At 48.5% G+C, this 26,152-nt stretch overlaps 3 protein-coding genes across 5 annotated transcripts; 2 read left to right on the forward strand and 1 right to left on the reverse strand.

Moving 5' to 3' along the window:
• The first annotated feature begins 49 nt into the window (after positions 1 to 49).
• On the forward strand, positions 50 to 8,194 carry nfe2l1b (nfe2 like bZIP transcription factor 1b). 3 transcript variants are annotated; one of them, XM_080020846.1, is made up of 6 exons: positions 50 to 111; positions 1,219 to 2,051; positions 2,844 to 3,065; positions 3,885 to 3,974; positions 4,109 to 4,267; positions 4,614 to 8,194. In XM_080020846.1, exons 2-6 carry the CDS (start codon positions 1,494 to 1,496, stop codon positions 5,985 to 5,987), a joined length of 2,403 nt encoding a protein of 800 aa, XP_079876972.1. In that variant the 5' UTR covers positions 50 to 111; positions 1,219 to 1,493; the 3' UTR covers positions 5,988 to 8,194. The 3 variants fall into 3 exon arrangements, with proteins under 3 accessions (XP_079876972.1, XP_079876973.1, XP_079876974.1); XM_080020847.1 differs by lacking the exon at positions 4,109 to 4,267; XM_080020848.1 differs by lacking the exon at positions 2,844 to 3,065.
• A 114-nt stretch (positions 8,195 to 8,308) lies between these two features.
• cbx1b (chromobox homolog 1b (HP1 beta homolog Drosophila)) lies at positions 8,309 to 16,328 on the reverse strand. Its single transcript, XM_080021095.1, has 6 exons — positions 16,195 to 16,328; positions 14,609 to 14,687; positions 14,340 to 14,511; positions 11,525 to 11,678; positions 10,837 to 10,931; positions 8,309 to 10,059 (listed from the first exon to the last, which is right to left on the reverse strand). The coding sequence occupies exons 2-6, from the start codon at positions 14,655 to 14,657 to the stop codon at positions 9,918 to 9,920; spliced, it is 612 nt and encodes a 203-aa protein (XP_079877221.1). The 5' UTR covers positions 14,658 to 14,687; positions 16,195 to 16,328; the 3' UTR covers positions 8,309 to 9,917.
• A 2,775-nt stretch (positions 16,329 to 19,103) lies between these two features.
• snx11 (sorting nexin 11) lies at positions 19,104 to 25,195 on the forward strand (the record flags this gene model as incomplete). Its single annotated transcript, XM_080021294.1, has 7 exons — positions 19,104 to 19,231; positions 20,449 to 20,500; positions 20,655 to 20,741; positions 22,612 to 22,712; positions 23,396 to 23,491; positions 23,625 to 23,852; positions 24,073 to 25,195. Exons 2-7 carry the CDS (start codon positions 20,480 to 20,482, stop codon positions 25,193 to 25,195), a joined length of 1,656 nt encoding a protein of 551 aa, XP_079877420.1. The 5' UTR covers positions 19,104 to 19,231; positions 20,449 to 20,479.
• Positions 25,196 to 26,152: the final 957 nt, after the last annotated feature.

The following is a 26,152-nucleotide window of genomic DNA, read 5'->3' on the forward strand; positions in this document are numbered from 1 at the left end:
CGGAGCCTTTGACGGAGCGACAGCTTATCAGACCGGGGGGGGTGGGGGGGGGGAATGAAGAGGTAGCGGACGCGTGGACGTGGTAGTAAAAGCGGCGGATGACTCCCAGGCGTGAGTATACATCGGGGCGGGGGGTGTTTGTCAACGGGCGTGCGGTGCGGGGCGCTTCCTCTCGTCGGTCCTGACAGCGCAGGGCCGGGCTGCGGCCGCGGCTAAGCCGCCTTCGGGGCGGCGGCTGGCGGGTGGGGGGTACGACCGGGGCGTTAACGTGGCGTTGGAGACGCGGCGCCCCCGGATGAATCGGTGGGAGCGGCGCGGCGGGAGAGAGAAGCAGCGGCCGCCGCGTTTCGTGGTGTAGTTTAGCATCCCCCCCCCCACGCCCCCCATCGCCGCCATCCTCCTCCTCCCACGCTAAGTCCCGCCCCCCTGCGCCGTTCCCATTGGCCGGGGTCGTCCGGAGAGAGGCGTCGTCAACGGGTCCTCGGCCTGCGATTGGCTCATTCGTCGTGTCATTCATTTTTTCACCACTTGTTGCTAGGGAGATTGTTTGATGCTAGCTATAGCGGAAGTAAACGGCCATAAATGGCAGTCAGCTGTGGTTTACCTCGAGTCACTTTAAAACAATAATAAGGTTGATTATGCAACACGTGGAACATTTGTTTTGAGTATAATGTATACTCAATATAATGTAAAACATAATAGTATATATTATATGTAACCTTTTACATATCATTAATTTATATATAATAATAGTTATATCGTAATATAAGTGTATGTTGTGGCACCTGTCTGTCATGGAGCTGATGTTCGTAGTGCGGTAGGAGGGAGGAACCCTGTCTGCGATGGGTGGCGTGCACGCCGAGCCGGAGAGCTTTCCAGACACCCCGTTCACCTTCAGCGGCACCACGCTTAAGTTGTCCTGTCGTGCCGAGGGCGGGGTGCCTCCGTCTCCGTCTCCATCCCGCTCCCCCGGTGCGGTGCGGTGCCGGGCTCCGCGTCTCGTCACGGGCGGATGCAGCGTCTGATTTAGTCTCGCAGGTCGCGCTCTCTTTCTGTTAGCATGTGCTGACTGCGAGCGTCAAGTGTCTGGAACTAAGGCCCGTCGGAGCTAAAGCTACGCTATTTGTTTATTGTCCTCATTTTATTGGGATGTTTTTTTTTTTAACGTTTGAGAAATGATGAGCCTGAGACCACCGCATGTCTTCTGACATTCCTTAGGTGTGAGGATGAGGACTTAATGAGGAGCAAAGCCCTGAACGCCCATTGGACTCTGTCAATGAAGTGGAAACATCATTTTGGATCTTATACGCTACAGAAGGAGGATCCTGCTGCAGCGTCCAAGCCGTCGACCCGCTCCCCCACACAAACATTCAACCGTTTCTCATTTCCTTGCTTTTGATCTTGCCCTTAAATACACAGGTTATCACCGCGTTGTGGACGTCACCCTTTTTTGTTTTTATTTTTAATTTCACCCTTTGTTCCGTTGTAAAGAAATGCTTTACTTGAAAAAGTACTTCACAGAGGGCCTGATTCAGTTCACCATCCTTCTGAGTCTCATTGGGGTGCGTGTGGACGTTGACACCTACCTAAGCAGTCAGCTGCCCCCTCTGAGGGAGATCATCCTGGGCCCCAGCTCGGCCTACACCCAGACACAGTTCCACAACCTGCGTAACACGCTGGACGGCTATGGCATCCACCCAAAGAGCGTGGACCTCGATCAATTCTTTACCACCCGCCGGCTACTAAATCAAGTGCGCCAGCTGGACCGCCTCTCTGTGCCCAGTACCGAGCTCAACACCTGGCTGGTGCACCGCGACCAAGAGACCGTGGTGTCCGCCGCCAGCCAGACCGGCCCCGGCATCACCCTGGACAATGGGGCCGGCCTAGAGGACGTTAGCAACCCTGACGCCACCCCGGCCATGAGGGGAGGAGGCGGAGCGCCTGAATCCACCTACAACCTGAATGCAGCGGACAGCAGCCTGGGTGCCGTGGCGCCAGAGGGTAATCAGGAGCAGGGCAACAGAGATGGCAACGATGACCTCACGAAAGAGGTATTTCAAGGCCACACCTTTCACCTTAAACACGGGAGGGGGATAGACAGTTCAAGCAGCAGCATATTTTGACACACGCTAACAAGTGTAAGCACAATGATGAAACCTGCAGGGTAAAATGCTTGTTAACATTGAGAATTAAAAAATGGAAGAGAGTCAAATATAGAAAAATGTCAATATTTTCAAAAACGATTTAGTTTCCTTTCCAGATAACTCTCTAGATGCTCTGAAAATGAGATTTTATTTTTAATGTTGTCTTCTCAGCTTGTTTAACAATATATGAATACAAGTGAAATCTTATTCCTAAAATTTACCTTTTGTTTTTCAGAATATTGACATATGCCGTTTATCACACATTGGGATTTATTTATATCAGGGTTATTAAACAAGTTATTTTGAGTAATCATGTGTTCCTTAACAGTCACAGTTCTGCTATATTGCAATGCAATTGTCACGCCAAGTCATTGTACTTAGACTAGTAATACACTTGATTTCCCTTTTTGTCACATGATTGCCACCATAGCGAAGAGATTGTGCTATGGTCTCATCATCTGACCAGATTTTTGTTACATCATCTACCAGACCTTTCTCCTAAAAATGTAGTTTTACTATGAAGGGATAATAGTTGTCTTCCATGTATGTAAACTCTAAACGTCAATGGTTAAATTATCTTTGTCGTAGATGGTTTCTGATATTAGGATCACATGCTATTGTATTACGCTGTGGATCTTTGCAAATGCCCAGTGAGTCCAAACTGACATTTGTCTTATGTGGCAATATGTTTTTTCCCAGGACATTGATTTGATTGACATCCTGTGGCGACAGGACATTGACCTCGGTGCAGGTAGAGAAGTGTTTAACTACAGCAACCGTCACAAAGACAGTGGGGAGGAAAAGCCCCGCCTAGAGGAGAGCAAAGAAGGAAGTGAGGCGCAAGAGAGCTGGAGAAACGGAGTAAACTTACAAGAGGTTCAGCCAGTAGATGGGGAGACAGGAGAAAGCATTCCAGAGCCGGTTAGTAGCTGAAAAGGGCTTTATGTTTGAGCACCTTGTCCACGATGCGTCTTGGTCAGAAGGATTCACTCAAATTAAATACACTTAATATTTTTTGGCATTTTACAGTATTAGAACGGAGTATAGTCTTATCAAATGCTTTGAGCTCTTGATAAGACACTTGATGAAAAACAAAGCCTATAGGAAGAGAGGGACATTTGTATTCTTATACCAACACCAGTTCTCATGACAAATCAGTCTGGCAATTGGTAGTACAGTATTGCTTAGATGACTGACCCCCCACACCTGCCTAAAAACTAGGTGCAGTGTATACACATCTATGGGGTACTGACAACCAAAGGACTAAGTCAAAGCGTTGTTTTGAAATACAGGCAGACATGGGTGTGACAGTTTGAATCACATACATCATTAGAAGGGAGGATATTCAAATGAGCAGTGTGTTTTCCCAAAAGCACCGGACCTTATTCAGTCATTGACACGTCATTTGTGAATGACTCGATAGAGATGCCGACCTCGCAGTGTTCATTTGAATGGCTGGATGTGTGACCAGTATGTGTGACCCCGCACCATCCTGCAAATCAGTTCACCATCAGAGACAGGGCGGTCAAAAGTGTCCTTTTCAGGGATTTTTTTTTTTTCCTTCTTTTCATTTTAAACGTGTCACAACACTGATAGAAGTACAAGATGAAAGGAATACGATCTCAGATTTCACGTTTATCTTGCTGGTGACTGATTGTCTTCTTTTGTCGTTTCGAAATCGGTTCAGTTCCATTATACACGACTGATCGTCTCGGGGCCTCCCTGTTTCTGTTTCCTCAGCTCCCGGGCATTGGCTCACAGACGTCACTGTCCCTTCAAGAATGCCTCAGGCTTCTGGAAGCTACCTTTCCCTTCGGAGAGGAATCTGAAGTAAGAACATGCGCTACATTTTCACATTTCTCAATGTAAGACACTGTCATGTTGTTTGTGGCAGTGAACGGCTGGTTGACAGATTTTTTTAGACCGAATTCTTGCTTCAGAATGTTTATGAAGTTCTGTGTTAGTTTCCAGCCCCAGTTGTAACCCCCGAGATAGGGAACTCGAATGAAGAAGCTCCTTCTACATCTCAGGGTCTCCCTCTGGCACCGCCGCTGCCCCAGGCAGAGCCACAGCTGGACTTAGAGCAGCAGTGGCAAGATATCATGGCCATTATGGAGCTGCAGGTGACTTTTAATTCTAGACTAAACTTTTAAAATAAATCCTAAATCATAAGTCATTTGTCCTGAAAACCACGACTGTTCTAGTATAACAAGTCTTGTTGTTTTGGGACTGTAGAGATGTTGACGTAATCTGTGTTTTATGATTGAGGATAATAGTATTTTAACTCATGATACAAAGTGTGTTCAATAGCTTTGAAGATATATCTCTCAGTGGTTAATTTCTTGGGGAAAATTCTAAGAAAAACTTCCAATTGTATTATGAAGTTACTTTTGAGGTTTTTAAAATCGTTGAGTACGAAAGGGGGCTCCTTTTCGTTACCTTCCTGTAACGAAATGTTTCTGTTTTCAGGCAATGGAGGTGAACGTCACCTCACCCAACACCAGCTCCAGCGGTGTGAGCAGCGCTGGTGGGACAGCCGAGTCCAACCCCATGGGGAGCTTCGGACTGGCCGCTCGCTCAACCCTGATAAACCAGGACGTGAGCCTTCACCAGGCCTCGCTGCCGAGCTGTAGCCAAGACTTCCCCCCTCTTTTCAATCCGCAGTTGGAATCCACCAGCAGTACCCCGAGGTCCCCCACCCACAGACTCTCCACAAGCAACTCATCAAACGTCAACTCCACATTTGGAGCCACCAACCTGACCGGACTCTTTCTGCCGCCGCTCATGAACAGCACCAACGTCACCGCCACCCCCGTGCTGCCCGACCCCTTTAGCACCTTGCTGGAGGACTCCATGCTGGATGAGATCAGCCTGCTGGACCTGGCCATGGAGGAGGGCTTCAGCCAGGCCCAGGCCTCCCAGCTGGAGGACGAGCTGGACTCCGATTCCGGCCTCTCGCTGGACTCCAGCCACAGCCCGGCCTCCCCGAGCAGCTCCGAGACCTCGTGCTCCTCGGCGGCCTCCTCCTCCTCCACCTCCGCCACCTTCTCGGAGGAAGGGGCCGTGGGATACAGCACGGACTCGGAGACGGCCGCCGCGGAGACGGACGAAGGCGCCGTCGGCGGCTACCAGCCCGGGTTCAGCAAGCTGTGCCGAATGAGCTACCAAGACCCCTCCCAGTTCCACAGCCTGCCGCAGCTCGACAACATCAGTCACAATCACACCTACAGCCTGCCCCTCTCCTCTGCCTTCTCCGAGCACCCGGAGCTCAGCGCGGCGACCGGCAAGAAGACGGTCCGGGACAAAGCGAGCTCTAAGCTCAAGCCCGCCCAGGACCTGCTTGACAAGCAGTCGAGTCGCGATGAGCGCCGGGCGCGGTCCATGAAAATCCCCTTTTCCAATGACAAGATAATCAACCTGCCGGTGGAGGAGTTCAACGAGCTCCTGGCCAAACACCACCTGAGCGAAGCACAGCTGGCCCTCATACGCGACATTCGCAGGCGCGGGAAAAACAAGATGGCTGCCCAGAACTGCCGCAAGCGCAAGCTGGACACCATCCTCAACCTGGAGCAGGGGGTGCACGACCTGCGGCGCGACAAGGCCCGCCTGCTGAAGGAGAAGATGGAGTTCCTCCGCTCCATCCGGCAGATGAAGCAGAAGATGCAGAGCCTCTACCAGGAGGTGTTCACCCAGCTGCGGGACGAGGAGGGTCGGCCCTACCCCCCCAGCGAGTACTCGCTCCAGTACAGCGCCGATGGCGGCGTGCTCATCACGCCCCGCGGCGTGGCGGCCGCCGAGACCAACCGGAAGCCCGAGAAAAAACAAAAAGACAAAAAGAAGTGAGCGGGCGCTGCTGCTGCTGCTGTTCCTTCGTTCACTTTGCAAAATCCACAGGAAAGATTTCTGCAGATGCAAGGGATGTCTTTTTTCTTTAAGAACACTGCGGCGTGAAGAAAAACAGTGTTGTCGGTTACTCTTCCCGCACTATTTCCTCCCTCCCTCCCTCCTTATCTTTATTGTTCCTACTCCCCCCCCCCCGGGAAGAACTTTGAAGCAGCAGACGCTCTTTACTTGAGTACTGATATTTCATCCGTTTGGTAGGAGGGAAAATGAGTCAACGCGCAAAAAGAAGGGTATGAAAGGACCTAAATGAGCTCCTGGGAAAAAAAAAAAAAAAAAAAAAATCGAATTGCTCTTTTATCCTTTGCCACCGAATCGCCCCGAGAGGAGCTTTTATTGGCCCCGACGTCGAGGAACATGAAGGCGGAGATTGAGGGGGGGGACAGTGCCAACGAGGACGCTTTGACTGTCCTTGCGCCGATGCATCGATGGCAGAGGATTGAAGGACTCTCGGTTGACGTCCGGGCCCCTGAGATTTTCACAGATTTGTCACCGAGGGCCCCGCCCCCCCCCCACCCCCCGAGGTTCCAAGTGTTTCGGCGAGGAGCGGCGGCGTCTCAAGGTTGAGGGAGTTTAGATACCAAAGGCTGAAGAGGAAGTCCCCGAGTCCGACCTGTGACGCCCATCCATCCCACGACCAACAAGAGGTGCTGCGGTGCACTTCCCCTCGCGAGGCCACGCCCCTTAAATGCTCCCACACAGCACTAATGCAATGGGGCTGTATTGCGAATTCTAGTTTTTGACTCCGATATCGTCAAGGACTTCAGTTACACGGGGTCCTAGAGAGCTTGAGTTTTATGTGTGTAGATCGAGCTGGGATGTCGTGGCGTTGGGGCGGCGTGTTTTGTTGGGCTGGCCGCCGATGAGAAGCCGAGAAGAGGGTTCTGCGAGAGGAGCAGATGGGACATTTTAAGATGGAGGCACACACTGCATTGGGGGGAAAAAAAGAAAAAAAAAAAAAAAAAGGTTCAGCTTCCAAATACTTATACATAGCACTGTAATTTGTCCTTTTAAAAGGCTTGACTTAATGCATTTTGCCGTGGCTCCCGTGCTTACTCTCCACTGCAGGTTTGGGAGGTTGGGGCAGCAGTTGGAAAGGCTCTCACGTCATGTTCATAATCTGTAGTATAAGCGAGGTTATAAGTCTAGTAGCTGCATCGTTATATAAAGAGAAAACAAGTCTCTCCCCACTTTGCCAAGCGTCTGTTTTAGAAATGACTTAATACATTTAAAATACTGACCCACTGGTCTGGCAACTACAGATTGTATTGCATTAGTACGAGCAATACATTGTTTTGGATGATCTGGTTTGTAAGTGAATTTTAAGTATGAAGCAAAAAGCCATTTCAGATGTGGAAGCCCCCATAATTTATTTACCAATCGCGTCAGTACCCAAGGCACTTTCTTTTTTTTTTTTTTTTTTATTCTTTTTTTTTTATTCTGGTGGAAAGCCAAGCTGTAGTCTCAAGTGATTCAAGTCATATTCTATGCCTAACAAAGAGAGCCAAACAACTATTTAAATTAGCTTACTGACAAAGAGCCGAATGTGTGTTGTGGACACTTTATTTCAAATGCCTTTATTTCACACGCTCACATCTCGACCGGAAGGTTTTGAGAACAAGTGAAAATGGTTCTCAAAACAGAAGTGCTATTACATGTCCTTTTGAATGAAGTCTGTCTACATGTACGTTACCCCGTTAAAATAAGACCATTTTGCAGCTCGGATAGCTGTTAGGTTAGAATTCAATAGATATTTACACAAGGCTGGAGAGGAAAGGAAAAAAAACAAACCAAAAAAAGAACTCGCAGCATCGATAAGAAGGTTTTAGAAAATCGTTCTGAATGGAAGTCTTGTCAAAAGCCCTTATTCAATATGGTATTCAGGCATGGATCGCAGTTTTACTCACTTCAACGCAACTATTGAGTTCCTACTACTAGTGCACTGCTTCTGTCGGTCTTGTTTGTTCTGTAAATATTTCCATGTTGTGTTTGTCATTATTTTTTCCCGTAGTCCGTCACGTCTCCATCGCCCTCTTACCCCCGGCTTTCGGTTTGGATGTAGTTTTCTCCTTGTTTTACTTTAAAATGTTTGCTGGCAATCTGGGATTGTTTTTATTGATTTAATAAAGTGTTTTTATTTTCAACGGTGACTCTTCTTCAGTCTGAGTGTTTTCCAACATTGCCGAACATGGGCTGTAGCCGAGGCTTGCATGTACGGTACGACCTCGGAGGAATACCAGAAAATATAACATGGTGACAAAAACTGGTGGTGTTTGTTTTTTATTCTCAAACGATAAAAGCAAGACAACAAATCGCTACCAAAAACACTACAACGATGAAGGTCACTAATGAGCAAGGTAACTGGAATGGCATTGTGGAAAACGTTACTTAATCACTGCGTTCACCAAAAAATAAAAATAAAACAGGAAATATTAAAGATGAACAACAACGGCCTTTTTAAAAGCATCAAACCACATAATATCAAACTGTCGACTGCAATGAAGACGAATGACTGCCGAAAAAATCGACACCGATCTCTAACTCGAAATGACCGCCGATGGAAGGGTGGGAGGGAGCTGAAGGGATTACTCAGGAATTTCCGATGCTTATACTTGTTTTGCGCGTTTTTCCTCTGAAATGTTTTCACGCTGGAGCCACACGTCACGGGGTGTGGTGTGGTGAGCCTGACACCGCATGCAGTTTCATTATGATTCTACAGCATATAAATAAGCGCTTGTGGCATGACCTTTTAACTGTGAATCCATAGGACAAACACTTTTTAAAAACTACTCGTACTTATAATTTAGTTACTAGTATCTATTTGTTTTAATCGTCAAAATGTATAAGGTAATAGATACTAGTAACTATTCCAACTGGTACTGGTGACCATTTGGACAATTTCCTCATTGAATCCAATGGGGCTCGGTGTCACTGGTCACTATTCATTGAGTACTAGTACTTATTCATTAGTGACTAGTGGCTTTTCCCCATAAAATCTTACTAGTAACGACAGGAAAAAGGCACTTGTCACTAATGAATAAGTACTAGTACTCAATGAATAGTGACAAGTAAAACTGAGACAATAATAACAATGGGAATAGATACAAGTCGGAGGCAAATAATTAATATCCGAAACACGGAACCCCATGGGATTCAATGACAAATTTGTACAATTTGTTCCTAGTTACACTGCAATAGTTACTAGTATCTAATAAATAAATAAATACTACTGTATTACCTAATACATTTCGATGAGTAAAACTAAAATAGTAACTGTTAGAATAGTAACTAGTAGCTCAAATATAAGTACTGCTAACTTAAAAAGTGATGAGATGTTAAAACGGCGTTTCATAATCACACATAATGCCACGACTCCAACAAGCAAATCCAAGAAGGTTTTTTTTTTTTAAGAGAGAAAACAAAACCTGTCAAATCTTTTTTTTTTTTTTTTTTAATTCTCAGTGGCACTCAATTCTCTGCGGACATTCAGAGTAATACATGACGCGACAGATCATTGAGCCCCGGCGGAAAAAACATACCAAAAAAACAAACAAACAAACAAAACAAAAAAAACAAAAAACAAAACAAACAAAAATAAACCCCGCTAGATTCAGGGGGAGGTAGAAAATAAGGTTAAACATGAACAATTCTCGACGATCCCCATTTCACGAAATGTAAACACCGATAAACCGCCGCCGCCGGGCGTGGCTCTCCCCCGGACGAACCGACAGAATATTTACACGTTGATCGTATCCGGAGTAGTCAGATGAGCGATGCTAAAGCCAGAAAACGACGAGGGGAGTCCGACGTCGTCCGATGCCCCTTGTACCCAAATCTCTCTCTGGAACTACCTTGTATCGCTGTGCTCCCTCCTCAGTTCTTTTCCTCCTTTTTCTCGTCCTCCGTGGGGTACGAGTGCCAAGTGAGGCGCTCCTCGTAGAAGGAGATGACCACCTGGGGACACTGGACGTTCGCCTCCTTGGCCGGAACCAGGTCCGCTTCGTCCGAATTCCTCCTAAAAAAGAAAAAAAAAAAAAAAAGAGGGGGGGGGGACAACCCGGATACAAGTAGTCACTGGTTGCAGAAACCCCCCCCCTCTTCGCGGTGACAGCTACTCGGCCCCAGCGGTGCCAGGTTTCACAGTTCTCACATTATCGCAGTTACCTGAGCGGATCGCCGTCATTCTATCATTTCACCACAATCGTGTGTTTTCCTCCAAATTGAAGGGGGACTTAAAACACGTGTTAGAGAAGTGGGACTGAACAGAACGTGACCTTTTTACAGTTGTGTCGAGGCAAATTAACTGTCGACAGGAATTTCTATGTTGCGGTGTGTAAGTCAATCGGGTTGGATCCCACAAGATTGTTCATTTCTGTATTTCTTTTAATAGAGAGAGACGACTTGTTTCTGTTTTGTATTTTTTCGCTAATTGCCTGAAGGTCCTGGGTTCAAATCCCGCCTGGGGCGCTCCCAAATAGGGGCCTCTCTGTGTGGCGTTTGCATGTTCTCCCACACACATTTAATCAAAATGTATTTAAATAATGAATCGGCTTTGGAAACGCAGCCATCCTCACCAGGACAAACTCCTTGTACATGTAAATGCACCCGACGGAATAAACTCATTCTGGTTCTGTTTCATTACACTGCTACAGTCATATACTCGGATCGTGGCACTAAATGAGAAAAGGATTTAAAATAAATAAATAAATAAAAATGTAATCCATCATCCCAATTACTTGTCTGATAATTTTGCGATCCCCGTGACAGCCCGGGTTAGAAGCTGTTGACAAACCATTTCATGAGGAACATGAGCTCTCCCGTGGAGTCCGTGGCACCGATGATCCTCTCGGGGTCCAAACCGCGCGCGAAGCCGCGTAGTTTGTCGGGCTGAACGAGACACAAGACTCAAACAGTGAACAGGAAACAGATCCACCGTGAGGAAATGCTTTTCGCAAAATGACGGAATTATTATAAAAATGTGTTGTTTTTTTTCCAGAAACATTTTTATTCACATGGTAAAAGTTCCGGGCCGAAAGGTATAATGGTGTTCTTCTGGTGTGTGTATCAAGTTGACCAATTGCTTATCTTTAACATACTGCAAAACTCCATTACACCACTGTTTCAGAACTTTGGTGCATTGATAACCATCGGACTCAAGGTATATTTTAAATATTTCACTTAGTTACTCCGGTTTATAGCAACAGCACACATGGCACCGGCAACAACTTTCCAAAACCTCGATTGGGAACAGAACCCTTCGTGAGGATATTGCTAATATTGGCAATTATCACCTTCAATCCAGTGGATTATCCACAGTGGACGAGGCCACGCCTCCTCTTGAAAGAAACGCGTCGGCGGTGCGCGACGCACGGAGACGCTCACGTCACGTCCAAACGCCCTGAGCCGCGTGAGGCTCTTTAAAACAAAAACAAACAAAAAAAACAAAACAAAACACTAAAGCACCGAATTGTGGGACTTACGTCGTCCTTCCTCCTCTTCGATTTACTTTCGTCTCCGTCTGCATCCGACGGCGCCTTCCTCTTGCCCTCGTGCGCCGATTTCTGCGACTGCAGGAACTCGGCGATCAGGTCCGGACAGTCCAGGTTGTCCTCCGGCTCCCACGTGTTGTCGTCACTGTGCGGACGGCGCTTGGGTTCAAATACGTCTGAATGCGTCTTCATTATTTACAATCCTGCCACTAAAACACTCCCCCTCCTCCTAGTTCTAATCGCCTGCAGGCTTCTACAGAGTTGTTACTACCTGGACCTAACGTGGTTATTTTTATTTTTATTTATTTATTTATTTATTTTAAATGTGTGTCAAACCGGAAAAGCCCGGTCAAGGCTTTACTTTTTGGCCGTGTGGAATAGATTGAAAATAATGAATATCTGAATATACCGCGAGACTTCCTCTTGCGATGCGCTATCAATACACTGGCGCCAAATATGGATATTTGAATTAAAACATCGTGGCGCTGCAAACTAGTGGTGTGACGGCGCGCGGACGGTCCGTTCGGCTCGCGCGTGAACCCGCCGATTAATTGGCAAACTTAACCGCGACGGCGAAGCACAGCTTTACCGCCGCGGCTACTTTCTTAAAGTCATGACTCCCTAAATCTCGGTGCAGGGCTGCCATGAAAACAAGAGGCAAGAGTGCTGAGCGGTGGATACAGCCACTGATGCCGCGACGCGTCAGAGCGTTTCCGATCCGCCGGCGTCCTACCGCGAATGTGTGTACCGTGCGTGTCCTGCACGTCAGGGCACGCGCGGTACACACATTCGCGGTAGGGAGTAACCCCCCCGCCCCCCAAAACGCCTGAACCTCTTGAGATCCAACGGGGCACCTTCCCCGGGGATTTGGATTTCTTGAAGGGAAACCAGAGTGCTTCACCGCAGTGTTAGTGCCAAAACGCCGTTAAAAAAAACCCACCAAAGAATTCCACTGCAACGCCCAGAGCTGCCTACCACAGAAGAAGAAAAACAATTTCTGGATCCCTGGATTACTCAAGCTGCCAATTCAAACAGGAATACAGGTGTTATACGACACCAGTATCAACTACACCGCGGTCCAAATTATTACGCAAATTGGATTTAAGTGTGATAAACACTACATTTTCTTGTTTTTCAATGAAACTCATGGATGGTGTTGTGTCTCAGGGCTCTTTGGATCACTGAAATCAATCTCAGACACCTGTGACAATTAGTTTGCCAGGTGAGCCCCATTAAAGGAAAACTACTTAAGAAGGACGTTCCACATTATTAAGCAGCCACAGGTTTCAAGCAACATGGCAAAGAAAAAGGATCTCTCTGCTGCCGAAAAGCCTCAAATAGTGCAATGCTTTGGACAAGGTATGAAAACATTAGATATTTCACGAAAACTTAAGCGTGATCATCGTACTGTGAAGAGATTTGTGGCTGATTGAGAGCACAGACGGGTTGGTGCAGATAAAGGCAGAATGAGGAAGGTTTCTGCCAGACAAATTCATGGGAATAAGAGAGCAGCTGCCATTACAAAGCAGCAAACAGGTATTTGAAGCTGCTGGTGCCTCTGGAGTCCCCCCAACCTCAAGGTGTAGGATCCTCCAGAGGCTTGAAGTTGTGTCCTATTGGCCCCCCCCTAACCAATGCTCACAAGCAGAAACGGTTGCAGTGGCCCCAGAAATACATGAAGATTCATTTTCAAACAGTCTTGTTTACTGATGAGTGCCGTGCAACCCTGGATGGTGCAGATGGATGGAGTAGTGGATGGTTGGTGGAGGCCACCACATCCCAACAAGGCTGCCACGTCAGCAAGGAGGAGGCGGAGTCATGCTTTGGGCCGGAATCATGGGGAGAGAGCTGGGGGGCCCCGTTAGGGTCCCTGAAGGTGCTAATATGACCTCGGCAAAGTATATAGAGCTTCTGACTGAGCCCCTTCTTCCATGGTACAAAAAGAAGAACCGTGCCATCCGTAGTAAAATCATCTTCATGCATGACAATGCACCATCTCATGCTGCAAAGAATACCTCTGTGTCACTGGCTGCTATGGGCATAAAAAGAGAGAAACTCATGGTGTGGCCCCCATCCTCCCCTGACCTCAACCCTATTGAGAACCTTCGGAGCATCCTCAAGCAAAAGATCTATGAGGGTGGGAGGCAGTTTGCATCAAAACAGCAGCTCTGGGAAATTCAAGCAGAAACTCTCCAAAAATTCACAAGTTCAATGGATGCAAGAATTGTGAAGGTGATATCAAAGGGGGCTCCTATGTTAACATGTAACTTGGCCTGATAAGATGTTTTTGATTGAAATAACTTTTGATTTCAGTAAATATGACCTCCTAATGCTGCAAATTCAACAAATTACCATTTTCAGTTCTTTACAACCTATAAAATGTTTAGAAACTCTGTCGTGCATAATAATTTGGAACAGTGCATTTTGAGTTTTTGATTTTTGAAAAAAATACTGTTATCATTGGGAGGTTTGTTCAATAACACTTGAATTATACCCCAACGGTTGAGGACTTAAATTATACTGACTGTCATTTGCATCGACTATTTAGGAAAATCAGAGAAAAATATCATTTGCATAATAATTTGGAACGCGGTGTAATTAGCTCAATTATTTTTAACTTTTGAGAATTTGAAACAACAAATTGAAGTGTACCAGTCTGGCGGCACCGCTGGGACTCTCATCCCCAGCTTTGTACTTAATTTTCTACTTCCGCTACATTTTTATTGTTGTTATACATCAGTTTGTCCTCATTCCGACCTATTTTTTTTAAAAACGGGCCAAAGAGAAGAACAAAACAAAGACTCACTTTGAGAAACCTTTCCATTTCAGCAGGTACTCCACTCTCCCCTTCACCACTCGCCGATTGAGCACCTTCTCCACCACGTACTCCTCCTCCTCCTCCTCTTCCTCCGCCACGTCGTCGGCCTTCTTGTCCTTCCTTTCGGCCGGCGTCACCTTGATCTCCGACTGGCTCGGGGCTGGACGGTGGGGAGGCGTCATCATTAATTTCTCCGCCGAACAAGTTCAAACAGAACGTGCGTGCGTGTACGTTGAGGAAACAGCGGGATAATAAACCTTCTGTAACGGCGGGGCCATCGTCAGAGGGTTCTGCGGTCAGGCTCATGCTCGTCAGGTGGACCTTTGGACCGGGTTCCTGCCCAACGGCGGGTTGGCGGAACGATGGAAGCGGTTGCGAAATCAACCGGATCGGGAGGAAACCGAAAACAGAGCGGGGAAAGACAGGTATTTATGGCGCGGAGATGAGTCACATTTGAGACAACGTCGATTTTTTAAAAATAATAATCAATTTTTCGGTATTATGTGCAGTGTGTAGAATCTAGTGCCATCTAGTGGTGAGGATGCAGATTGCAACAAACTGAACACACCCCTCACTCCTCCCTTACCAACGACCATAGTAATAGTAAAAACTTTTATTCTCTGCATTTAGTCCGATGGCGAGGTAGCGTGAGCAGGATGCATATTTTATTATCCGTTTGCAGCGTCATAGACCACCCGGTAACGCTACGGAGGTCGGAGGGAGAGGAAAAGTTAGTAGTTTCCCCCTGGGATTATTAAAGTGTCTCTGATTCTGATGAGTGGGGGGGGGGGGGTGTTTGGTTTGTCCCTTCCGGGCTACTGTAGAAACATGGCGGCCTCCGTGGAAGGGGCACCGCTCCCCCGAGACGACACGAAGGGCTCGTTCCAAGTTGACATAAACACAACACTTGTTATTTTCATGGGATTGTACACTCGCTGAAACGTACTTGCAATACTCCATTTCTGCCGTCCGCCCGTTCCCGCCGGACACCACTAACTCCTACCCACTGGCCCTTTAAACCGTGATTGGAGGTCTTTGTGTACATACAACGCGTGGCCGCTCGGATGATGGAATCAAGCGCATGAAGTTACACTTGTGTTGTTGTTGTTCGTTCCATCGCTCCCACATCTCTGCTCTACCGGTTAAAACACATCTAGATTGTCACTGAACGTGAATGTTTTAGTTTCCTTTCTTTCGTTCGTCCCTTTCTTTTATCCCCCAGAGAGGCCGGATCGGACCCCGTAGGCGGGCCGACGCCGAGCCGCCGTCCATACCTCGGAGGAACCCGAAACTATCGCGCAAACCGGGGTGGAAACGAGGGACTTTGACCCGTTCGGAACTGATCTGGTCACAAATCACGGCACCGACGTGGACACACAACCGCACGGAGCGCGACTGCGACACCCGGCAGCGTCAACTGTGAATAAATACACAAATAAAATAACTTAAAACGGGAAGAAACGAGGGAGGAGCTGGAGAGAGAGAGGAAAAAAAACATGAATTACACACGCTTCTACCGTTCAACACTAATGGTGTGTTACTGTTTTAAACTGTGTGTGTGTGTGTGTGTGTGTGTGTGCGTGCGCGGGAGGAGACCATCCTCCATGTTGCTGCAGCCTCCAACGGGCTACCGCCGCTAGCTGCCCGCTAGCCCCGCACGCTACCTCACACGCGACAGAGCGGCCGCCACGCGTGGCCATGCGACGCCCGTCCCCGCGCTCGCTCGCTCGCTCGGTTCGGACGCCCAAGCCGACCGCGACGAGACGCGCTAGCCACCCGAAACAAACAACACATGTGCGGCGTGGAGGGGGAGACGAGGCGCGGCGCGGCGCGGCACACTCACCCAAGCTAGTACGCCGTGCACTTTAAACGTTTCTGCAGCAAAACCAACAGTAGAAAAAAGGGGGGGGGGTATGGCGGCGGCCTCTTGGCGGGTCCTGTCGTGTTATTGTTTTGCTAATGTGTCGTAACGACAACAAAATGGTTTTTGCGGCGCTTGGCACAGGCGCGACGGCGTTTCGTCTCCGCCCCCTCCGTCTGGCCGCGGCGACGCGCGACTCGCGGCCGATTCGCCCGCGGCGAACGCGGTGTCGCGAAGTGAGTCGAGTTTATCTGCGCGGCCTCGGGAGGTGCTTCGCCAGGCCCACGTTTCACGGAGGAATCGACGGGGGTCCCCCGGGTCCGAGCCCTCCACCCGGACAAGGCAAAAAGGGATTTAGGGAGAAACCTTGAGAAGGGGCCTTCCAGGATGACCAGGCCGCAGTGGACCCCGAGTGGGCAACAACGGTCACATGTGGGGATGGTAGCTCATAGGTGGTCTAGTGATCTAAAGGTTGCTGGTTCGATCCCAGGCTCCTCCTGCTGTATGCTGCATGCTGTAGTGTCCTTGAGCAAGACACTTAACCCCTAATTGCTCCTGTGGCTGCGTCCGTCGGTGTTTGAACAATTGTAAGTCGCTTTGGATAAAAGCGTCTGATCAATGTAATGTAATGTAATAACACCACGAATCATAAGTGTGGCGCTTCCTCAGCTCAACACTATGAGGTTCTCTTTGGCGGTGGAGACCCCCGGGGACGTGGTCCTCATCGGGGCCCGGGCTCTGGGGGCCACAAAAAGTCGTTCGTCCGGGTCGCTGCGACTCGGTTCGTGGTCGGAAAAAAACGAGCTTCCTCCTTGAGTCTCGAATCGGCGAGAGAACCTGCGAACCTGCATTTGGCATAATTCGCATCCACTGCTGCACACTTTGCATTTGTGCCGCGAAAGAATAATTTCGTCGGAATTCGCGCGGATCGAGATCTTGACTCTTCATTCCCGAGAACCGAATCACTTTAAAAGGAGTCTGACCTCCCATCGCCATCCACACGCAGGTGAGGCCTTCGCAGCGGCATAGAGCATGGGGATTTCCCGTTCGACCGCCAGCGGGGCCTGTTTGAGCCCATCCGTCATGTATATGGATCTGTTGCTGCACGGCCTGGTTTAAAGGACGAGGTGGTGTTGAGGCGGTGGAATGGACTGTGTGTGTGTGTGTGTGTGTGTGTGTGTGTGTGTGTGTGTGTGTGTGTGTGTGTGTGTGATTCTGGTGATGGGACACTAGGGTGGGAGATTACTCTTCACCACCTAATGAGGGGCTGGGATGTCTCTGACCCCTCCTTAGAACCCCCACACACACGCACACACAGTGCGTAATAATGCCAAGCTCCAAACCTGCATTAAATGCTAGTTTTGCAGACTGACAGGTGTGTGTGTGTGTGTGTGTGTGTGTGTGTGTGTGTGTGATTTTGAGGAATCAGTGGATCGCTGGAGGAAGTGCTTGATTCCTGTTTAAACTTTAGGAAAGTTTACACAGTTGAGATACTTGAGATACTAATTATCTCAAGCCCCGTCAGCGACTCTGTGAACCTCATGTGATGCATTTGAGTGGTAAAATAAGAGGAAATAAGAATTTCTGTCAGAATATACTGACAACGGGTCTTGGTCAGGATCGGCGCGTCGTTGTTCAGACAATTTGCATTAAAAGCTCAACATTCTAAAAGACTAGAAAGACGAAAAACAACATCTCACAGAGCTATATGTATAAAAACAATAATAATAATTGTTTGTTTTATTCAATAAAAGGAGATGTTATCATATATAGTAAAATAAATACATCTACAATAAAAACAGAGTTTTTATTGGTTTTGTTGGGACAAACGCGCAGTCAACCTACCCATACATTACTACTTCTTTTTCGAAAAATACACACAGCACAATTACTTTTCGGAACACTTACATTTCCCTCATCCGCAGTTCTGTCACAGACAGTTGGTGTTAATTCCTTTCTTTAAAAAAAAATTGTGCTGGTCTGTGCAGCCCCCTGGGCACTTCCCAGTGCTTGTTATGTGTCTTGAGTCTCCAACTAATGTAGGAGGGAGACAAAAACCGGAACGGTTTGTTCAATCACATGTTTTCTGAAATAGGCAGCTCCCAAAAAAACAAAACCTCACCGGGCTGTCTTGTTTCACAGGCCCGTCAGAGACCCAAAAAGAGAGAACCAGGAGCCAGGTTTTCCCAAACGCACACGCTTGTTGTGCTGCATTCAAGTCATGCGGGAATTACGGCATGCGCGATTTGCCCGCCCGTAACAACAACTGGAATTTGGGAAGGTTCGCTTTTGTACATGGTATAATCAACTATCGTTATTGCTGGCGACTGCTACTGATTATCGACTGCCACTGTTGACTGTGTTGACTATTGACGGTGTTGATTATTTGACGTTTTATCTGTTCTACTTTTTCCCTTCCATTGAAATACACCCAAGAACAGCAGAACCGAGCGAGGAAAATAACCCTTCAATTAAACATTACCAGATATTCAAGTAATAATGAATACATTAATAAATGAGCAAGGCATCATACGTGGGCCAGTTGACAGATGGTGCTGCAATACATCCGTTTCTCCTAATTCATAGTGCAGCCGAAGTAAGTATTGCATCTGCAGGCCAACGTGAATGAAATTTCATCCGGTATATTCTCGGCTGATTAAGTATTATTGTTTTGGGGTTTTTTTGACAAGCAGGCTGCTGTCGCCCGCTCCCGTTGTAGAACGCAGCCCCCTCCGGGCGTGCGTGACAACCCCGAATCGGGAGCGCTCGTTGTTCCCGTTTGCCCCGCGCGACGCGAACGCCGCACGGAGTCGGCCAGGAAACGGGTGTGACGTCAGGGAGTCCTGACTTGCACATCGCTGGGGGGGGGGCGCTGCCGCCGCTGCCGCTGCTGCGTGTGTTGGAAGCCCGGCGCCGCTGGACCCGAGGGCTACGATGTACCCGGCCGCCGCGACGGGACGGCACGACAAGCCCCCGCCGCCGCGACCCTCCGGGTGAGAGTGAGTGAGTGAGTGAGTGGGTAAGTAAAGCCGCCCGCCGCCGCGGGTCAACGCCCAAACCCGGAGCCCCGCGTCGGGTCCACAGCGACGGGAGCCGAGCCCCGTCCTCACGCGGCGGCGGCGTTATCCGCGTTATCCCGGTTCCTGCGTCCAGCGTGGCGTCGAGGCTCGGCGCGGGGCTGCCTCTCCCGTCGGTCGGTTCGCCGCTCCGCACTTTGTGGCGCCGTGTCCGTGGGTTTGTTTACAAAGCGCTAACTCGATGGGTGTTTGGGACCGGCCAAAAGCTCGGAAATTCCCATCGCGCCTTGGCACCTTTTGTGTGCGTTCGCGCCGTTCGCCGTGAAATAACCAGCTGTTTTTTGTTTTGTTTTGTTCTGGGTTTTTTTGGCCAAGTGGGTAAGGTGTTCTCGTTTAATCCGGTTTAGTAATTGGTTTAATAACAACAGGGGCAACGAGCGCCTCATTCACTACACTCAAATGTTCGGGCCCATATCATTGGCTCGTCCTACACAGTAAGAAGAAAAAAAACCCCATCAAGTCAGGCGACTCTAACATTTTTTTTTTTTTTGAGGTTTTCTCAATTTCAAATGTATCCCTCGGGGTTAAAACCTAATAATAGTTTGTGCAAATAGCGGAACCAATGCCTAGCCCCCCCCCCAATGTGCCCGTGTATGTGGTTACTTCGCCCCGTGGGAGGATTTAAACGCATCCAGTCGCAGCGACTCGAACGTCAGTGTTTTCCTTTTGTTTTCTTTGTTTTCCTGAGACAGAAATCATTGGAACCGGGAAGTGTTTGTGTGGAATATTGGGCAAGTTTGCTTGAAGACTCATTCATTTACTCGATGAATCAGCGATTTGAAGGAGTGTGTGTTTTGGGTGTGTGTGGGGGGGGGGCATAAGTAATTTATCTCAGCTATTTGCTGTCAGTCTCCGTCTGTCTGTCTAAATATATCTCAAAAATATTCTTATGACTCCCAAATTCACGTTGCTTTTTGATGAAACGTGCCTTTCATAATAAAAACTCAAATGCATGTGATGGCATTTGGTTTGAAACTGTGACAAATTTACTCAAGTCGCTTTGGATAAAAGCGTCTGCGAAAACAAGATGATGTAATACAACAATTGAATTTGTTCATTTGAGTTGTCCGACCCGGGACATCATCACATTTTTCACTCGGTGTAAGTGGTTGACACTTCGGATTATTACTCTTTCTTTTCTCTTTCTATGTTTTTGCAGATGGTTCCTGTGCCTTGCAGCCCTTGGTAGGATGATCAAAAACCAAGAAGATGTAAGTCGCCTCCGTCCAGGCGTAGTTATTGGAACAGGGTCTTGAGGCCCCTCCACAATGAGCTGGTTCCTACTTATTCCAGCTTGACACGTAAACATGTTGTTCAGACTGACATGTGACAAACCTCCTTTTTCTGCCCTTCTCCCCCCCGCAGGAGTTTATTGCTGTACGGGTCCAGGACCCCCGGATTCAGAACGAAGGCTCTTGGAATTCATATGTGGATTACAAGATATTCCTTCATGTAAGTAATAAGACTTAGTGTGCAGCGAGTGAACATATTCAGGAGCTTTAAGCGCTGAGTAAGCGGTCGTCTGGTTTAACATAGACCATGTAAAATTACCCGTTAAATTCAAATGAGAGAACAAATAAACAATTGGAGGGAATTGATCGTAGTGCCTGAGGCTGTGTCCCTGTCCAGACCTGCACGTTCATTCATTCATCCACTGTATATATTCAATAATTCAGTATTGATTTATCAATCACCAACTTTGCACATTCCCTTGCACATGCCTGGCATACTCGTTACACATTTTATATGTTTATGTTTTTATGTCTTTATTTTATCTCCATGTTTAATGTATATCATTTTATGTCAATATTTTTTCTTAAGTTTTGCCCTGTTCTCTTCTGAGAATCACTGAAAACCTGAGTCAAATTCTTTGCACGTGTCAGCGTACTTGGCCGATAAAGCCTGATTCTTATAATGGAAACTTTGGAAAGCCACTTTACATCCATATTACAATTTAAATTAAAAAATAAAAAATAAAAAAGCTGTTGCTTAATGACTGGCTAGACTGGAAAGTGACATTTTGGCCTCTGCGTTTCAAGTTCAAGAGATTATTTGTCACATACATGTATGAGCGGCAGTGGAACTACTCCCCCGTTCAACGGTCAGCGGTTGGTGGCGCTTGCTCAGCGCTAAGGGTCCGCGCCCCGGCGAGCGCGTTGGGGTTCCGTGGGGGTTTGTGAGTCACAACGTGGGCCAGGACCATGTGACCCCACGTGGCTTCCCCGCACCTCGCTTACCACTGTGATGCGGCTGTGGGAGGCACGGTAACGCTGACAAAGGGGGAAGTGAGGTCAGCCGAGTCAATGCGCACGGGGTGCGTAGGTGACGGAATAGATTCACAGCTGGAGCGACACTGTGGTGAAATCACACTTTTTTTTGGGAGGTGGTATGATGTCCTAGTTGCTAGAATACACAATAACAAAATCACACTCACCACGGCTTAGTCATACCCGGGGCATTGTCTGCGTGTCGAGCCAAGCCCAGAGTCTGAATCCGTGCCAGTCTGTTGCCATCCATCTTGGAGAATTCCGAGACGGTTGGTTGGCTTATCTGGCTTCTTATCTGTTGCTTCTGACCTTTGGGAGGAAAGGCTTTGCCAGAAACAGCCCGGTCTCACCTCACCTCACCTCACCTTACCTCACCTTTTGCCAGTAATCACGATGGTGGTTTTGACTTCCCGAATGTTATTTCCATCTCTTGCACTGTACAGCTTTATGCCAAAACATGAACTCCTTCAACACAGGGAGGGATTTGTGGAACAAATGGACTGCACAGAAATGGCGGAAGCTGAGTTCTTTATTCAATACCAACTAAACCTGATTTATTAAAAAAATATAAATATATAGTATTGAAAAAAATGTATCCAGTGCTATGCAGAAAAAGTTATTAATCTGCGTGTCTGTAAATGAGCTTTTACTTGGTGTTAACTGCATAATTGTGGTGGATCCATCCACCGCAATATGTTAGTTGCTTTATCAGAATCGGAGGGAGGGAAGCATTTTGTGCAGAAATCAAAATTTTTTTCCCACCTGGGATGTAATTGTGTTGCTCGAGAACCCTATGATGAACACCATTCAGAGTTGATTATCGCCGGCCTGAAGGTGGCCTGTTACGCGGTGTGTCCGGATGCCGTCACAGGGTTTCTGGATGACTCGAGCCTCGTCACGATAATTGTTTCTGTTAGTCATTGCCGTTTTACATGCGAGTCACAAAGTTACTACTTAAGCGCGCGGAGCAAACACGTTTCGTGACACTGCTCAATTGTCTCGTTTATGCTGTCGACGATAACGCGAGGAATGGCGGTCTGTTCTCTTACTTCCAGAGCAACAGCAAGGCCTTCACAGCCAAGACGTCGTGTGTGCGCCGGCGCTACAGCGAGTTTGTCTGGCTCAAGAAGAAAATGCAGAAGAATGCTGGTCTAGTGTAAGTTCAGGAGTTTTTTTATTTATTTATTTATTTTAAATTCGATAACCCATTAGAGAGGAGGGAATAGGAGAGAGGAAATGGAAACGCCGGCTCATGGCCGGCAAAGCAACCTCACGCATGCCGCCTCGCCTTATTTTTTATTTTTGTGTTATCTTCCATCTGGGTGCTTGTGTTCATAAACCCTGTTTTCTAAATGAATTTCTTGCTAACTGGCTTGAGGGATGACACGAGGACACAATATGAATCCCTCACAGCTAAGCAATGCCCTTGATTGGTTCTCAACATCTTAAAGCTAAATGGGGTGAATGTTTGCGTGCGTGCTAAACTTTACCAATTTACCGTGTGTGTGTAGTGGTGGAACACAGAAGCGGATTCACTCAGAATGCACGTTCTGTGTCCGCTCTCACTCGGCCTGTGCCTTTTTGAGATTCTCTCTCTCTCTCTCTCTCTCTCTCTCTCTCTCTCTCTCTCTCTCTCTCTCTCTCTCTCTCTCTCTCTCTCTCTCTCTCTCTCTCTCTCTCTCTCTCTCTCTCTCTCTCTCTCTCTCTCTCTCTCTCTCTCTCTCTCTCTCTCTCTCTCTCTTATATAGAAAACACGGTAAGAACGGACATCGGAAAACAGGCAAAATTAAGCCTTGTTTTGATGGAGCCTTCATTTGTTTCCTGTTATTTGTCTTCCAGGCCCGTCCCAAACCTTCCAGGCAAGTCCCTTTTCTCATTCAGCAACGAGGACTTCCTGGAGAGAAGAAGAAAAGGCCTCCAAGTCTTCCTGGACAAGTCAGTTCACACGCACATTGAAACTGTCAAATAGATCAGTGTTGAATTATGAAAGATGCTAATAGGTTACTTGAATGAAAGTCATATGCGTGCGTGTGTATGTGTGTGTGTGTTCGTTCGTTCGTCCCCTCAGAGTCCTGCACATGACTGTCTGCCTGTCGGACAGCCAGCTCCACCTCTTCCTGCAGACCCAGATGCCGGTGGCTCACATCCTGGACTGCGTGCAGGGCCACACGCCGTTCACCGTGATGGACGCCATCCTCACCTACGCGTCGTCCAACCGGGGCTGGGCTCAGGCTCAGGAGGAGGATTTGGCCAAGGAGCCCAGTTTGACCGCCGTCTCCTATGAGTCCATGGAAAGGTATGAGGGAGGGACCAGGGAAGAGGATGGATTCAGGTGTGGGTGTGTATCTAAAAACCGGTAATCATGCACACATACAAGCATAACAGGTTTAAGTAAATATTTAACTGAGCATGTACCAAATTATATGGATGAGTTCTTGTCATTAATACTTTTAATTCCGGTGAATGAGAGGGGTGACTTAAGTAAATTTGGTGTATTTTCCGCCTCTTCTGTGTAGCCCGGCCCCACATCTCCCTACCCAGCAATATATGAGCGACGCCGACCCGCTTGAGGCCATTTTGGAGAACTTAAACATTGTGGAGATGCACGTCGGCCACACCGAGAAACCCTCCGTGAAGGTCCTCCAGACCGACAACCACCTGGAGGCGGTCGTGGAGCAACACCACCCCACCAAGGTGACCTTCTTCGTGGGTGAGCGCTGGGAAGACCCGGACCCCGAGGGCCCCGCCCAGGCCGGGCAGACGAGCCATCAGATCCAGACGCCGGTGGAGGTGCACTCGCCCATGGAGGCCGCCTTCCAGCAGGACCGTGAGGCGGAGGCGGAGACGGCGATGAACGGCCGGGACACCGCGGCGGAGGATGAGAGTGAGGCGGAGCCAGACGGGGCGGCGGCGGAGTCGGTGCTCCTCCACGCAGGACGCCAGCCGGAGGACGGTTCTGACAGGGCTGAGCAGGAGGCTGTCTGCCGCCAGCGAGAGGATCCAGAACATCTCTCTTCCTCTGAGGACGAGGAGGTGGAGGAGGAGGTGGTGGTGGAGGAGGTGGAGCTGGGCGGGGAAGAACTGCCATTAGAACAAAGCGTCGCCTCCGAGCAGCAGCCTCACTCGAGTCCCGGGAGTCCGTGTTCGGAGCGCGGCGGAGACAAGGAGCGGCGCTCGGATCAGGACGCTTTCCCGGACGAGCGCTTCCCAGATGTCGGCCGTTCCGGAGCAACCGGCACCGCGGACGGGAAGACGGCCCCGGACGAAGAGCACGGCGAGGAGCCAGATCGCAGCCAGAGTGACACGGCAGGCAAGCCGGAGACGAGTGACGACGCCCTTCCCGAGTCGGAATGCGGCGGCGGTGACGTCACCGCCGCAGAGGAAGACGCGCGGGAGGGAGATTCCGCTAACGACGAGGGCGCTCCGTCTGTGTCTCCCGACGGCGACGGGAGCCAGGACCTTATCCAGAACCTGAAGAGCCGCGTGGACATTGCCGCCGAGGACTCGGCGCCCTCCCCAGGAGGGGAGGCTGCCGGCGCCGGTGGTCTGAAGTTACAGGTGAACGGACACTCAACGGGCGTCCTGATGATTTCCGACCAAGGCGCCGGCGCCCAAAGCGCGCTCGCCGCGCACAACTGACGGGGAGCGGTGGCAGGAAACATCCCGGTTAGAAGCCGGGCGGCTGAATGGGCAGAGGGGGAAAGTCCAGTCCTTTGTGTATTAGCCATGATGGTACGGAACGGTGGGGGGCACTTGTTTAGAGAGCCGACTGTCACTACTGCGCTGGTGATGAGAAGACCGTCTGAGTGAGGGCTCCTGCTTCAGAGTTGACGTGTTTTTAACCAAAGAGCGTCACCGGCATGCGTTCAGCTGCACAGACGCCGACCGTACCCCTCTGTTGTATTATGAGGAAAGACCTTATCTGCTGATTATATTAAAATGAAGTCGTACCCCATCTTATCTCGAAGATAACGTCGTCTGTAAAAGTGTCAACAAGCTCTAACCATAGTTTTTTTGTTTTTTTTTTCCCGTGGTGAATCTATATATTTTACTTTTAAACTGTGAAGCGTCTCATCTTCAAACACAGAGAATTCTCGGACGAGCAGGTGGAATCTCACCTCTTTCTGGCGACACTGGTCTGAACAGCAGAGGGCGCTCGGGTTTAAAAAGGGAAGCAGGCGCCTGACGCTGAATTTATGCAGGAGGGGCCGCATCCCATCACGTGTAGATATAAGGAAAGAATAGTTGGGTTGTTTGTTTTTTAATCCCACTTATATTTATTTCATTTAGACCTTGAGATTTTTGTCCGGGCGGATAAATATGTATATCTTTTAAACGGCACATTTGGAGGCACAGTTCTGTCCAGGGGAGACGAGCCGGAGTGTCAGGCCACACACTGACACGACTCTGTTCCAAAAGAAATGTGCTTATGCAACCAGACAGTCGCGTGCGTGCGACACATTTGGTGACACCATGGAAACAAGTGGTTTTCCAGGACGTGGTTTTTCCCACTTCTGTTTTTATTAGGTTAATACGACAACACCGCTTGATGTTGTAGTCATTCTGAGTCCCACATTTGTAAAAAAAAAAATATAT

The sequence above is a fragment of the Zeus faber genome, assembly GCF_960531495.2.
Source record: "Zeus faber genome assembly, chromosome: 20".
In the NCBI taxonomy this organism is placed as follows: domain Eukaryota; kingdom Metazoa; phylum Chordata; class Actinopteri; order Zeiformes; family Zeidae; genus Zeus; species Zeus faber.